Raw genomic sequence first — 15,909 nt, 5'->3', positions numbered from 1 at the left:
AACAACCAATTTGACAGAGCTTGAAGAATTTTGAAAAGAATAATGGGCAAATGTTGCACAATCCAGGTGTGTAAAGCTCTTAGAGACTTACCCAGAGAGGTGCCAAAGATGCTTCTACAAAGTATTGACTCAGGGGTGTGAATACTTATGTAAATAAAATAAAAAATCAACATGTTTTTACTTTGTCATTATGGGATATTGTGTGTACATGGGTTAGAAAATATTATTTAATAGATTTTCTGGTCAGGTTGTAACAACAAAATGTGGAATAAGTCAAGGGGTATGAATAATTTCTGAAGGCACTGCAAGTAACTCAAAGTTCTTTAACTAGTGCTCCGTATTGCCTGGGCTGTTTTTCCTTTCTGTCAGCGCTGGCGCCATTCCGTACGTGCTCATTGGACCGTGGGGGACCTATCGAGTTAAAAAGAGGATGTTTAATGATTACAAACAATGAGATCTGCATAGTTTCACGCCACCTCGGGTTGCACCCTCTAAGTCATGGAAAAAACAGACCCCTGTCTCGCAGAAAAGAACCTGGGTCATGTTCATTAGCCAATTAAGAAAAAAACCTGACAAACAGGGAGGGACTATCTGGACTTGTCCAATAAGAAACGCTCATTTTTGTTTTCTGTTGCATTTTTTTTTAAAGTGTTTCTGTTCCATGCCCTAATGAACACAAGCCTGCTCATCTACTGGAATGACTAAACCCTGCCCCTTAAACCCTCTTTAACTCTGCATTGTAACTGTATCTCCTGCAACTGTCCCCACCACTCCTCCATATCTACAAAAGTGTGCACTTCGGGAGAAAGGATGAAGAGCGGAGAATAGGGATGCAGCAATATGGATGCAGCAATAGGGATGCAGCCTTAGGTCTCCAATCATTTTGTATTGTGGAAGTTCAGAGATTGAGACAAAATATGCTGTAGCGTTTAACGTGAAATGCAGTGTCCGCGAACGCGGGAACATTGCCTTTAAAATGTTCAAATTGCGCTATAGTGCTGAACTTCAGCGATATGGATTGAATGGAGCCCTTAGTCTCTAGTCAGCCTGGCCCAGCAGGGTGAGGTAGATGGTGGACTGGAGGAAGCGAGGGTAGCAGTCTGTATCCAGGAGGGAGTAGATGCGTTTCTGGGCGTGGGACAGGGAGGTGTGTGATGGGGCCTGTAGGAGCTGTGTGGTTAGATCTCTGGTCTTACTGTCCAAGTTCACCTGAGAAGAGAGAAAAGAGAGCGAGGAGAGAAAAGAGAGCGAGGAGAGAAAAGAGGAGAGAAAAGAAGAGAGAAAAGAGAGCGAGAGAATGAACTGGTTCCAGCTCAGTTAAGAAGACACTGATTAATAAACACACTTCCATACAGGTTGTAGTAGATAGGAAAGATAACCATGGCAACATAATACTGGTAGATGGATAGAGACACTGACAGATAGACAGACGGACAAGTCAGCCAGTCAGACAGGCAGGGAGGACCACAGACAGAAACAGGCCCGCCCGCCAGCCCGGTCAATGTATAGACAAAAGTCTGTATACCTCTCGCGGTGCCCCCGCCTCGATATAGGTGACACTGATCTCCTTGGCCCGTCTGTGCAGGCTGAAGTTGTTGGAGGAGTTTCTGTACTGCTCACAGGCCAGATAGAACTGCAGATTCTCCTCACTAAACTCTGAGCGAAGGAATGCTCCAAACACAGACACACCGGCTGGAGAGGGGAGAGAGAGGGGGAGGAGAATTAGGGTTTATGAAAGTACACCACATTTAGGACGTCACTAGAGAGGAAGAGGAGACAGATGGGATGTTCACACACTGGCCAATACGCTGACATGCAAACAAACACGTACATACTGTACACACACACACACACACACACACACACACACACACACACACACACACACACACACACACACACACACACACACACACACACACACACACACACACACCATTGGGCAATACAGTGACATGCAAACACACTCGTACACGCACACTTGGCCAATACAGTGACATGCAAACAAACACGTACATACTGTACACACACACGTACACACCATTGGCCAATACAGTGACATGCAAACACACTCGTACACACACACACTTGGCCAATACAGTGACTTGCAAGTACACACCATTGGCCAATAGTGACATGCAAACACACACTTAGAAACATTTACATAGATACAGCACGTAAATACAGTGGGGAGAACAAGTATTTGATACACTGCCGATTTTGCAGGTTTTCCTACTTACAAAGCATGTAGAGGTCTGTAATTTTTATCATAGGTACACTTCAACTGTGAGAGACGGAATCTAAGAAAAAAATCCAGAAAATCACATTGTATGATTTTTAAGTAATTCATTTGCATTTTATTGCATGACATAAGTATTTGATCACCTACCAACCAGTAAGAATTCCGGCTCTCACAGACCTGTTAGTTTTTCTTTAAGAAGCCCTCCTGTTCCACTCATTACCTGTATTAACTGCACCTGTTTGAACTCGTTACCTGTATAAAAGACACCTGTCCACACACTCAATCAAACAGACTTCAACCTCTCCACAATGGCCAAGACCAGAGAGCTGTGTAAGGACATCAGGGATAAAATTGTAGACCTGCACAAGGCTGGGATGGGCTACAGGACAATAGGCAAGCAGCTTGGTGAGAAGGCAACAACTGTTGGCGCAATTATTAGAAAATGGAAGAAGTTCAAGATGACGGTCAATCACCCTCGGACTGGGGCTCCATGCAAGATCTCACCTCGTGGGGCATCAATGATCATGAGGAAGGTGAGGGATCAGCCCAGAACTACACGGCAGGACCTGGTCAATGACCTGAAGAGAGCTGGGACCACAGTCTCAAAGAAAACCATTAGTAACACACTACGCCGTCATGGATTAAAATCCTGCAGCGCACGCAAGGTCCCCCTGCTCAAGCCAGCGCATGTCCAGGCCCGTCTGAAGTTTGCCAATGACCATCTGGAAGATCCAGAGGAGGAATGGGAGAAGGTCATGTGGTCTGATGAGACAATTGAGCTTTTTGGTCTAAACTCCATTTGCCGTGTTTGGAGGAAGAAGGATGAGTACAACCCCAAGAACACCATCCCAACCGTGAAGCATGGAGGTGGAAACATCATTCTTTGGGGATGCTTCTCTGCAAAGGGGACAGGACGACTGCACCGTATTGAGGGGAGGATGGATGGGGCTATGTATCGCGAGATCTTGGCCAACAACCTCCTTCCCTCAGTAAGAGCATTGAAGGGGGGTCGTGGATGGGTCTTCCAGCATGACAACGACCCGAAACACACAGCCAGGGCAACTAAGGAGTGGCTCCGTAAGAAGCATCTCAAGGTCCTGGAGTGACCTAGCCAGTCTCCAGACCTGAACCCAATAGAAAATCTTGGGAGGGACCTGAAAGTCTGTATTGCCCAGCGACAGCCTCGAAACCTGGAGGATCTGGAGAAGGTCTGTATGGAGGAGTGGGCTAAAATCCCTGCTGCAGTGTGTGCAAACCTGGTCAAAAACTACAGGAAACGTATGATCTCTGTAATTGCAAACAAAGGTTTCTGTACCAAATGTTAAGTTCTGCTTATCAAATACTTATGTCATGCAATAAAATGCAAATTAATTACTTAAAAATCATACAATGTGATTTTCTGGATTTTTGTTTTAGATTCCGTCTCTCACAGTTGAAGTGTACCTATGATAAAAATGACAGACCTCTACATGCTTTGTAAGTAGGAAAACCTGCAAAATCAGCAGTGTATCAAATACTTGTTCTCACCAATGTATGCACAGACTGTAAAAGTCCTAAAATCAAATCATAGGATTTTTTTCACTACATTTTCATTATTGCCATCTAAAATCAGTCAGACATACATCTCCTCCATACTGCCTCTCTCCCTCTCCCTCCCTACTTCTTTCTTTCTCCCTCCCCCCTACTTCTTTCTCTCCCTCCCTCCCTCTACTTCGTTCTCTCTCTCCCTCCCTCTACTTCTTTCTCTCCCTCCCTCCCTCTACTTCGTTCTCTCTCTCTTTCACTTCTTGTTTTTGCTTAGACTCTGGGTTGCAACATATTTTTGTGCAAAGAGGATGACTGAGTGAGGAAATGTAAGAGGGCCCCAGATTGCGGACACAGTGGTTACAACACGTCAATGGCTGGGCTAGACAGGGCAACACGTTAATCCGTATGTATGTGACACACAAAGAGGAGAGAATTCACAATGTCTAGAACAAGTGTGGCCACTGCAGCATATCAACAATACCTTGTAAAACAGCCTGTACGTTAAAGTTATCCTCGTAAAACAGCCTGTATGTTCAAGTTATTCTCGTAAACAGCCTGTATGTTAAGGTTATCCTCGTAAACAGCCTGTATGTCCAAGTTTTCCTCGTAAACAGCCTGTATGTTAAAGCTATCCTCGTAAACAGCCTGTATGTTAAAGTTATCCTCGTAAACAGCCTGTATGTTAAAGCTATCCTCGTAAACAGCCTGTATGTTAAAGTTATCCTCGTAAACAGCCTGTATGTCGTGTTAAAGTTGTGCAGACTGTCAGACTAAGCTTGGCTACCACAATCACTGCATACTTTCCAGAACCTCTAGCTATTGACCTTTAACTAAGTGGTTGAGCAACCTTAAGTTCACAATCTGTATACACTACGTATTCAAGATTGTGTACTCGGATCTTGTATACATATTACTAATATTAGAGTGGTGTGTACAGTGGGGGAAAAAAGTATTTGATCCCCTGCTGATTTTGTACATTTGCCCACTGACAAAGAAAGGATCAGTCTATAATTTTAATGGTAGGTTTATTTGAACAGTGAGAGACAGAATAACAACAAAAATATACAGAAAAACGCATGTCAGAAATGTTATAAATGTATTTGCATTTTAATGAGGGAAATAAGTATTTGACCCCCTCTCAATCAGAAAGATTTCTGGCTCCCAGGTGTCTTTTATACAGGTAACGAGCTGAGATTAAGAGCACACTCTTAAAGGGAGTGCTCCTAACCGCAGCTTGTTACCTGTATAAAAGACACCTGTCCACAGAAGCAATCAATCAATCAGATTCCAAACTCTCCACCATGGACAAGACCAAAGAGCTCTCCAAGGATGTCAGGGACAAGATTGTAGACCTACACAAGGCTGGAATGTGCTACAAGACCATCGCCAAGCAGCTTGGTGAAAAGATTACAACATTTGGTGCGATTATTCGCAAATGGAAGAAACACAAAAGAACTGTCAATATCCCTCGGCCTGGGGCTCCATACAAGATCTCACCTCGTGGGGTTGCAATGATCATGAGAACAGTGAGGAATCAGCCCAGAACTACACGGGAGGATCTTGTCAATGATCTCAAGGCAGCTGGGACAATAGTCACCAAGAAAACAATTGGTAACACACTACGCCGTGAAGGACTGAAATCCTGCAGCGCCCGCAAGGTACCCCTGCTCAAGAATACATATACATGCCCGTCTGAAGTTTGCCAATGAACATCTGAATGACTCAGAGGACAACTGGTGAAAGTGTTGTGGTCAGATGAGACCAAAATGGAGCTCTTTGACATCATCTCAACTCGCCGTGTTTGGAGGAGGAGGAGGAATGCTGCCTATGACCCCAAGAACACCATCCCCACCGTCAAACATGGAGGTGGAAACATTATGCTTTGGGGGTGTTTTTCTGCTAAGGGGACAGGACAACTTCACCGCATCAAAGGGACGATGGACGGGGCCATGTACCGTCAAATCTTGGGTGAGAACCGCCTTCCCTCAGCCAGGGCATTGAAAATGGGTCGTGGATGGGTATTCCAGCATGACAATGACCCAAAACACACGGCCAAGGCAACAAAGGAGTGGTTCAAGAAGAAGCACATTATGGTCCCATAGGAAATCTGTGGAGGGAGCTGAAGGTTCGAGTTGCCAAACGTCAGCCTCGAAACCTTAATGACTTGGAGAAGATCTGCAAAGAGGAGTGGGACAAAATCCCTCCTGAGATGTGTGCAAACCTGGTGGCCAACTACAAGAAACGTCTGACCTCTGTGATTGCCAACAAGGGTTTTTGCCACCAAGTACTAAGTCATGTTTTGCAGAGGGGTCAAATACTTATTTCCCTCATTAAAACGCAAATCATTTTATAACATTTTTGACATGCGTTTTTCTGGATTTTGTTGTTGTTATTCTGTCGCTCACTGTTCAAATCAATCTACTATTAAAATTATAGACTGATCATTTCTTTGTCAGTGGGCAAATGTACAAAATCAGCAGGGGATCAAATACTTTTTTCCCCTCACTGTATGTGTGTGTGTGCGCGCGCGCATGTAAATCATATAAAGAAACTGCTTTCAGTGAGAAAACTACTTTCAATTGATCTATATGACAATCCCTAGATAGAAGTGTATATTTCTAATAAGAGTAGACTGATAGTATTTAAGTGTATGCATTTACGATTTTGTCATTTAAGACTCTCCGTAAATATAGACATTTCCATTCTATAAGAATGGACAATAATGCTTTGAATCCGAATCTGAAAAGGGACAATTGGTCAAAAGACAAGTGTAAATGCAGCCAATTAGATAAGCTCTTTTTTGCCAATAATTAGGCAAAAGATCAGAATCGGACTTCCTGTCTAAACTCAGCCATTGAGACATGTGGCCTGTGTCTACAGGCTACCTATAAGCATAAACGGGTTTTCCAATGTCCCAGATTCCTGTAGGACTATAACTGTTATGTAACTAGGCAAGTCAGTTAAAGTAATAAGAGGAATGTTAATAACAGGACAGGAGAAATGCTAGAAGGAATAAGGAAGTAAAAAAACTGTCTTCCCTTTTGACTAGTCTGGTCAAACGTAGAGCTGGGCGGTATAGCGTACTTTACTATATACCGGTATTAATGCATGGACCAGTTTGGGTTTTTATTTGATTTGTTAAAATATGATAAGCCATGTGTAACGTTCCATTTTTATTATTTACTCTGCTCTCTCTCTCTCTCCATGCCGCCTTCCATACAGACCTATCCCCACTTCGTCACTCAAGGAGCACAGTTGTTGTTGCTCGACGACGAGACACCAGCGTTCATCTGCATTGTAACAATGCAGCACATACAACAATGTTGACGACAACGACGATGTTTCAAATAAAATAAAATCTTATGTCACATGCGTCGAATACAACCTTACTGTGAAATACTTACTTACAAGCACTTAATATCTTAACTTCTTAAAGCATCGTCAGTTAAGTAAAAAATAGATAAGTCATTTTTTTTAAATAAAAGTTACAATTAATTAAACGGCAGCAGTAAAGATGTAAAGTTCCACTTTGCTTCTTAATATAAATCCACAAGCGTTCTATAATTCAAATATTAGTTTGTGTTTCTTACATCTGCAAACAGCTAGTTTGTACTTTCTTTGCAAGTTGTCACTAAATCGTGTTAGCAGCTAATGTTAATCGCTAGTTAGCTGACTAGCTAATAAATGTACTGAGTCAGAGTAAAATGTAGTTAGCTAATACAGCCTGATACCAGTGCTGGTGTAGGCCTAAATCAGCATGTTGTTTGTGTAACAGTATCTTCTAAATCAAAGTGGAACTGGCAAACCGCAATTGCAACATTTGGTAAAAATATCATGCAGCCTTACGTGGCAGTGTGGAAATAACCTTTGTTTAATACTGTTCAATCAAACTTCAACCAATCCGAATGGAGAAAGCCCCATTTACGTTCTCAAACAATCCGAATGGAGAAAGCCCCATTTACATTCTCAAACAATCCGAATGGAGAAAGCCCCATTTACATTCTCAAACAATCCGAATGGAGAAAGCCCCATTTACATTCTCAAACAATCCGAATGGAGAAAGCCCCATTTACATTCTCAAACAATCCGAATGGAGAAAGCCCCGTTTACAAGTTATTTCACAGTACCAGTCAAAAGTTTGGACACCTACTCATTCAAGGATTTTTTCTTCATTTTGGACTATTTTCTACATTGTAGAATAATAGCGAAGACCATCAAAACTATTAAATAACACATATGGAATCTAGATGCGGTCATGCATAACTCATGAAGCAAATGTAGAACTCGTATTATTTAAAAACATAAAATACTGTCTTTTACATTGGACATTTGGATAAATTGGCAGGTGTACTACACATCTTTCAAATTGGGGAAGGAGACGATTGGCTCATAGACTTGGGGGGGGGGGGGGGGGGTGGAGCTACCACACTGCTTCCTCTCCCCATTCTAGTATATTTTTTAATACTTATCCCCTCTAGAACCTAATCAAGTAGCTGGCGCCAGATTTTAGTTTTCCGTTTAAAACAAAAAACCTTTGCTACGGTGTGCAGTAATGAATAGGGCCCTAGTCTACTTACTCCGACTGTCCAGAAGGGTGACCAAGCCTACTGGCCAAGGGGGGGTTGTCCTAGTCTACTGGCCAATGGGGGGGTGTCCTAGTCTACTGGCCAAAGGGGGGTGTCCTAGTCTACTGGCCAAAGGGGGGTGTCCTAGTCTACTGGCCAAAGGGGGGTGGCCTAGTCTACTGGCCAAAGGGGGATGGCCTAGTCTACTGGCCAAAGGGGGGTGGCCTTGTCTACTGGCCAAAGGGGGGGTGTCCAAGTCTACTGGCCAAAGGAGGGGTGTCCAAGTCTACTGGCCAAAGGGGGATGGCCTAGTCTACTGGTCAGGAGGGTGTCCTAGTCTACTGGCCAAAGGGGGGTGTCCTAGTCTACTGGTCAGGAGGGTGGCCTAGTCTACTGGCCAAAGGGGGGTGGCCTAGGCTACTGGCCAAAGGGGGGTGTCCTAGTCTACTGGCCAAAGGGGGGTGTCCTAGTCTACTGGCCAAAGGGGGGTGGCCTAGTCTACTGGCCAAAGGGGGATGGCCTAGTCTACTGGCCAAAGGGGGGTGTCCTAGTCTACTGGCCAGGAGGGTGACCTAGTCTACTGGCCAAAGGGGGGTGGCCTAGTCTACTGGCCAGGAGGGTGGCCTAGTCTACTGGTCAGGAGGGTGGCCTAGTCTACTGGCCAGGAGGGTGTCCTAGTCTACTGGCCAGGAGGGTGGCCTAGTCTACTGGTCAGGAGGGTGGCCTAGTCTACTGGTCAGGAGGGTGACCTAGTCTACTGGCCAAAGGGGGGTGTCCTAGACTACTGGCCAAAGGGGGGTGTCCTAGTCTATTGGTCAGGAGGGTAGCCTAGTCTACTGGCCAGGAGGGTGGCCTAGTCTACTTACTCCGACTAGCCAGGAGGGCGTCCAGCGACTCAGCCCACTTATCCAGTTCTTCCCGGCTGAACTTGGCCTTGCTGTGGCCCACCTGACTCCACTGGCAAAGGAACGGGAGGCGAGACCGCTGCTCTTTAGCACTGGAGAGGAAGGGAGAGAAGAAGGGACAGGGAGAGAGGGGAGTGGTAAGGAGAGAGGGAGACAGGGAAAGAGCAAAAGAGAATGAGAGAGAGAGGGAAAGAGAGAGGGAAAGAGAGAGGAAGGGAGAGAGGAAGAGACAGAGAGAGAGGAGGGGTAAGGAGAGATGGGGAGACAGGGAAAGGGAGAGACAAGGAGAGGGAGAGAGACAGGGAAAGAGAGAGAGAGATAGAGAGGAGGGGTAAGGAGAGATGGGGAGACAGGGAAAGGGAGAGACAAAGAGAGAGAGAGAGAGAGACAGGGAAAGAGGGAAAGAGAGAGAGAGACAGGGAAAGAGAGAGAGAGACAGGGAAAGAGAGAGAGAGACAGGGAAAGAGAGAGAGAGACAGGGACAGAGAGAGAGAGACAGGGACAGAGAGAGAGAGACAGGGAAAGAGAGAGAGAGACAGGGAAAGAGAGAGAGAGACAGAGAGAGACAGGGACAGAGAGAGACGGGGAAAGAGAGAGACGGGGAAAGAGAGAGACGGGGAAAGAGAGAGACGGGGAAAGAGAGAGACAGGGAAAGAGAGAGACAGGGAAAGAGAGAGACAAGGACAGAGAGAGACAGGGAGATGACAAGAGTATGTTTTGGTGTGGTTGGATCTGATTCCATGATGACACCACCACCCTCATTTCCACAACTGGATGGCTCAGTATCATTACAACCGGTGGCATCCTTCCAAACGGAACTTCTTACTGTACGTCCCAAATGGCACCCTATTCCCTATGAAGTCCCAAATGGCACCCTATTCCCTATGTAGTCCCAAATGGCACCCTATTCCCTATGAAGTCCCAAATGGCACCCTATTCCCTATGTCGTCCCAAATGGCACCCTATTCCCTATGAAGTCCCAAATGGCACCCTATTCCCTATGTAGTCCCAAATGGCACCCTATTCCCTGTAGCTCAGTTGGTAGAGCGTGGTGTTTGCAACGCCAGGGTTGTGGGTTCGATTCCCACGGGGGGCCAGCACAGGAAAAAAAAAAATGTATGAAATTGTATGAAATGTATGCATTCACTACTGTAAGTCGCTCTGGATAAGAGCGTCTGCTAAATGACTAAAATGTAAATGTAAATGTAAATGTAGTTCCCAAATGGCACCCTATTCCTTATGTTGTGCGCTACTTCTGACCAGGGAAATTACATCCTATTCCCTGTATAGTGCACTAATTTTGACAAGAGACGCCTGGAACTACGTAGGGAATAGGGTGCTGTCTGGAACTACATAGGGAATAGGGTGCCATCTGGAACTATATAGGGAATAGGGTGCCGTCTGGAACTATGTAGGGAATAGGGTGCTGTCTGGAACTACATAGGGAATAGGGTGCCATCTGGAACTACATAGGGAATAGGGTGCCATCTGGAACTACGTAGGGAATAGGGTGCCATCTGGAACTACGTAGGGAATAGGGTGCCATCTGAAACTACGTAGGGAATAGGGTGCCGTCTGGAACTACGTAGGGAATAGGGTGCCATCTGGAACTACGTAGGGAATAGGGTGCCGTCTGGAACTACGTAGGGAATAGGGTGCCATCTGAAACTACGTAGGGAATAGGGTGCCGTCTGGAACTACGTAGGGAATAGGGTGCCATCTGGAACTACATAGGGAATAGGGTGCCATCTGGAACTACGTAAGGAATAGGGTGCCGTCTGGAACTACGTAGGGAATAGGGTGCCATCTGGAACTACATAGGGAATAGGGTGCCATCTGGAACTACGTAGGGAATAGGGTGCCGTCTGGAACTACGTAGGGAATAGGGTGCCGTCTGGAACTACGTAGGGAATAGGGTGCCGTCTGGAACTACGTAGGGAATAGGGTGCCGTCTGGAACTACGTAGGGAATAGGGTGCCGTCTGGAACTACGTAGGGAATAGGGTGCCGTCTGGAACTACATAGGGAATAGGGTGCCGTCTGGAACTACGTAGGGAATAGGGTGCCGTCTGGAACTACATAGGGAATAGGGTGCTATTTGGCCTGGGACTCTGCCTTAGACAACATCTTCCTCATAGAAAGAAACCTTGTCCCCAGGCTTTTTGCCCACAGTGGAGGAAATGTGTGGAGCGATTACTAAGACAGTTACTGAAAACCAATGAAGTGACAAGGATACAAGGATATTTTGGTATATCCGAGTGACATCAGCGTTGACGATCAAAACATTTTTTTCCCCCCAAAACTTACTTTGGATTACCATCGGAATGCAATGCCCAGGCACATTGATGAGCTTACCGGTCTTTCTGTTCTTTCTGTTCTGGGTTAAACAGGTTGGAGTGTGACGAATGGGGACTCTGAAAATAGAGACACAATTAGTTTACTTCCAATTTTAAATCATCGGCATGTGTCACACACTAACAGGCAGGCAGCACACACACATCAGTGGTATGACCTCCTTGGTTTTAGGCCCAATCGTAAAATATATTTTAAGGAAGTTCTGTTTGAGCAATATTTTTGCGTCATCGTCATCATAAGAAAACATCCAACGTTGCCTCTGGGAAAGACGTAGTTGATTTCAGTGTGTGTGCCAACATACATGAGAAATAGGAGAAGGACTTGCCACTACCAAACTTGGTATTCATTGGTTTTGCCATTTAGCAGATGCTTTTACACAAAGGATAAAATTATGGATTTTAAGAGCGCTTAATGAGTTACACATAATTTCAATCAAATTTTGAATATATGACTAAAAAAGTAAATGTGTGCAGTTGAGATAGTATAAATAATTTCATATTCAGTCTTTTACTTTGACTTTTGATACTTATGTTTAGTTTTGAAATTACATTTACTTTTGATACTTAAGTATGTTTAAAACCAAATACTTTTAGACTTTTACTCATGTAGTATTTTAATGGGTGACTTTCATTTTTACTTGAGTCATTTTATATTAAGGTATCTTTACTTTTACTCAAGTATGACAATTGGGTACTTTTTACACCACTGGGTGCAGGATACTACAGGGGGTGCAGGACACTACAGGGGGTGCAGGACACTACAGGGGGTGCAGGACACTACAGGGGGTGCAGGATACTACAGGGGGTGCAGGACACTACAGGGGGTGCAGGACACTACAGGGGGTGCAGGATACTACAGGGGGTGCAGGATACTACAGGGGGTGCAGGACACTACAGGGGGTGCAGGACACTACAGGGGGTGCAGGACACTACAGGGGGTGCAGGACACTACAGGGGGTGCAGGACACTACGGGGGGTGCAGGACACTACAGGGGGTGCAGGACACTACAGGGGGTGCAGGACACTACAGGAGGTGCATTTGTTTAGCTTCGCCTGTGCCCCGGGAGGGGTAGAGATTTCACCAGACTCCAATGAAATGGTCTAAAATGTGCAAACTCTGCTCACTCAGTGGTAAAGCTAGAACTAATCTAGAACTAAACTAGAACTAGAACTAATGTCGAACTAATGTAGAACTAGAACTAATGTAGAACTAATGTAGAACTAGAACTAATGTAGAACTAATGTAGAACTAAGCTAGAACTAAATTAGAACTAAAGTATTCAAAAGCCATCACACACACAAGCTATTCATTCCCATACAGTAGCCTAACACATCCAATACCAAACACACTGTCAGAGACCACTCCTCTAGTGACCCTGACCTCCCACATCACTCTTTACCTGCCCAAACAGGCTCTTCAGATGTAGCTTGGCTGCTGACAGCTTGGCTCTGGCCTGGGACCGTTGTTGTGACTTGAAGGAGAAGGGGCTGGAGTCAGAGGTTGAGTACGAGGGAGAGGGCGGTGGCCGGTCGTCCCTGCCCACGCTCTCTGTGCTGCTACCCGAAGTCCCCGGCGCCAACTGGCTGTCACTGTACGCCCTGCATCCTTCACTGAGGTTCACCACTCTCAGATGACCCTTACCCTCTGGCTTCCCCAGTTCTGTGACGTTCTCCACGCTGACGCTGTGCTCCTTGCCCAGCTCCCCCCTCCCCGTCGTCCTCCCAGGGCTGGCCTCAGGCTCCAGGATGATGGGTGTGGGGGGGAGAGAGGTGGTTCGCCCATCCAGTTCGTCCTCCCCTAGGTGGGGGGTGTAGGTGCCTGACTCCCCGTCCCGGCTGTGGTAGTTCTGGTCCTTCAGCTCCACCTTCTTCCACGGCAGGAAGTCCATATTCAGTAGGGACCCCTCGGAGCTGAACCGACGCATGGTGGCAGCACCGCCGGATGGAGAGAGACTCAAGGAAGGATGGATGGCCGGATGGATGGAAGGAGGGATAGAGGTGCAGGTAGAGAACCAGAGAAGGGAAGCCAAGCGGGTATGGGAAATGGAAGACAAAAGAGACAGAGAGTGTCTGGAGGAAAGACTGCAGCAAAGAACAGTCTGTAAAAGGAAACAGAGAGTCTGAAGGGGAAAGGAGAGAGAGGAAGATCAAATTGGACAATCGCAGAAAATGTATAAATTCATCAGGGGCACAGTGTACTGTTTCATATCATTGGTACACTTGTACAGAGTTAAGGCTGCAAGCTGCGGAGTCAAAACCAGCCACTCTGACATGCTCACAAGTCTGTACAGCTACAGGTAGAAACACAGGGCCGCATCCTAAAAGCTACCCTATTCCCTAAAATAGTGTTCTACTTTTGAACAGAGATCATGAGTATGTATGATCACAAGTGCCATGTCCATTGCTGTCGAGTCCACGCTACATTTAATGTGAGATCAAGAGAAAGCTGTGCTCTTTTTCCCCTGATGATATTCACGTGACGTATTGAAAGCACCTATTAGTTTTCAACTGATATGAAAAAACCTTAACATAAACGTGTTGGCCGCTTGGCTGCAATAATTAGATGCACTGTAGCCACTCCAGTCTACTGATTTGTGTTCAGATTTGTACTTATTTGAGTGAATTGTCTCCCTGCAACTTGACCCACATCTAAATGACATACAGTATTGTGACAAAAGATCACATGTGAGTGAGACTGATTTTATTTTAACAGTGTTAAAACACTGTTGTCAACATTGTGTATTTTAAAGTAATAACTCTCAAATCAAGCTGTATTGGGTCACATACACGTGTTTAACAGATGTTTTTGCCGTAACATCTGCTAAACATTCAGTGTTTATCTTGGGTATAAATAACATCTTAAACTTGGGCTGCCTATAAGGCATTACATGAGTGTCAGGTAGCCTAGCGGTTAGAGCATTGGGCCAGTAACCAAGAAGTCGCTAGTTCGAATACCCGAGCCAACAAGGGTTGTGGGTGGAGGGGGAAATCTGTCGATATGCCCTGGAGCAAGGCATCTACCATCATTTGTTCCAGAGGTACTGTACTATGGCTGACTCTGTACAACTAAATTTCACTGCACCTATCCAGTGTATGTGACATAACTGTTGAGACGGCTGCTGACTATATTAACTCAGAAGTCGTATCTCAATCCCATGGGGGAGTTTATATTAACTCCTTGTAAACACTACAGTGTAAACAAAAAGAACCGGGGGTAAAATGTATTACCTCGATGTCCTGCGGTTACTCTGCCACCTGTGCTTTCATGACTTCGGCTCCAAAGAGTTCTCTGTCCCGGGAAGTAAGTCCTCTGTTTGAACCATATGATAAGTCTCAATTCGATTAGGTTTGGTTTAGCTGAGCGTCTCACTTGTGATTTCTGAGCGTTGCCAAGGGTGTATTCACTAGAAACCAAACGGAAGAAAATGGAATGAAACGGGGAAGGATCTACCTAAATGTGCCTATTGAGAAACTCTCGTTTCCCGTTTGGAGTAAACGAGTTCCGTTCCAAAACGTTTTGGACTAATAATGACACCCCTGGCAAGAAGCAGAGTCGCGGACACCCACTCACTCTCTCTCTCTCTCTCTCTCTCTCTCTCTCTCTCTCTCTCTCTCTCTCTCTCTACCAACTGCTCTCAATCGTCACCAGTGTCCTGACGCTGCATGTGTTACCGAATAGTTGCAAATAAATAACAAGCGGACCGAGACACGAACGAAATTACTAGCACCGAGAAAGTTTCTCTATCTCCAACTTCACGCAGAGCTGTTTTGTAATTATTTCACACGTGAATAACCCAGAAACACCTCTTGTTTGTGTCGCCACCCACAACTCCGTCTCAGTTTGCGGTTGTCACTTGGAGCATAATTCATATAATTGTAGGTGTGTCCAGGAAAAACGCAATAACCCACTTTGGAAGAACTCACTGGGGTGGGCTTGCTATGAGTAGAATCAGTAGCTATGTTTCCGGTTAACTTGTCCAGCGATTTTTGTTGTTGTCGACATTTAGAAAGTTTGCATAGAAAATAGATGCAACAATAGCCTGCTAGGGTGCGTTTCCATTAAAAGCTGAAATGTCTACCTTTTTGGACAAAATTCACATAGAAATGTGTGTTATAGATCTGTCATTCTCATTGAAATCAAATCTAAGAAGTGGTAAATCTGTTCTATGTGCACTACAGATTGCCAATCTATTGCTGCAATGCCTGTAATGCTTTCGAGGGCATTCCTGATTGAGTAATGCAATTATCCAGTAGACATACTCAGGCATACACCACTATAGAGCATGATAACTACACAGATATCATGTTCATCTCACT

General features: G+C 45.3%; 1 protein-coding gene across 2 annotated transcripts; it reads right to left on the bottom strand.

Annotated features, from left to right (window-relative positions):
* Window positions 1-359: 359 nt before the first annotated feature.
* Window positions 360-15,508, bottom strand: LOC115175309 (regulator of G-protein signaling 3). Of its 2 annotated transcripts, none has more exons than XM_029734476.1 (6): window positions 14,821-15,508; window positions 12,993-13,712; window positions 11,594-11,652; window positions 9,201-9,331; window positions 1,526-1,692; window positions 360-1,209 (listed from the first exon to the last, which is right to left on the bottom strand). In XM_029734476.1, exons 2-6 carry the CDS (start codon window positions 13,515-13,517, stop codon window positions 1,039-1,041), a joined length of 1,053 nt encoding a protein of 350 aa, XP_029590336.1. In that variant the 5' UTR covers window positions 13,518-13,712; window positions 14,821-15,508; the 3' UTR covers window positions 360-1,038. The 2 variants fall into 2 exon arrangements, with proteins under 2 accessions (XP_029590336.1, XP_029590339.1); XM_029734479.1 differs by having other exon boundaries at window positions 12,993-13,691.
* Window positions 15,509-15,909: the final 401 nt, after the last annotated feature.

This window comes from Salmo trutta, chromosome 36, assembly GCF_901001165.1.
Source record: "Salmo trutta chromosome 36, fSalTru1.1, whole genome shotgun sequence".
NCBI lineage: Eukaryota > Metazoa > Chordata > Actinopteri > Salmoniformes > Salmonidae > Salmo > Salmo trutta.
This window is presented reverse-complemented; position numbering and strand designations above follow the sequence as displayed.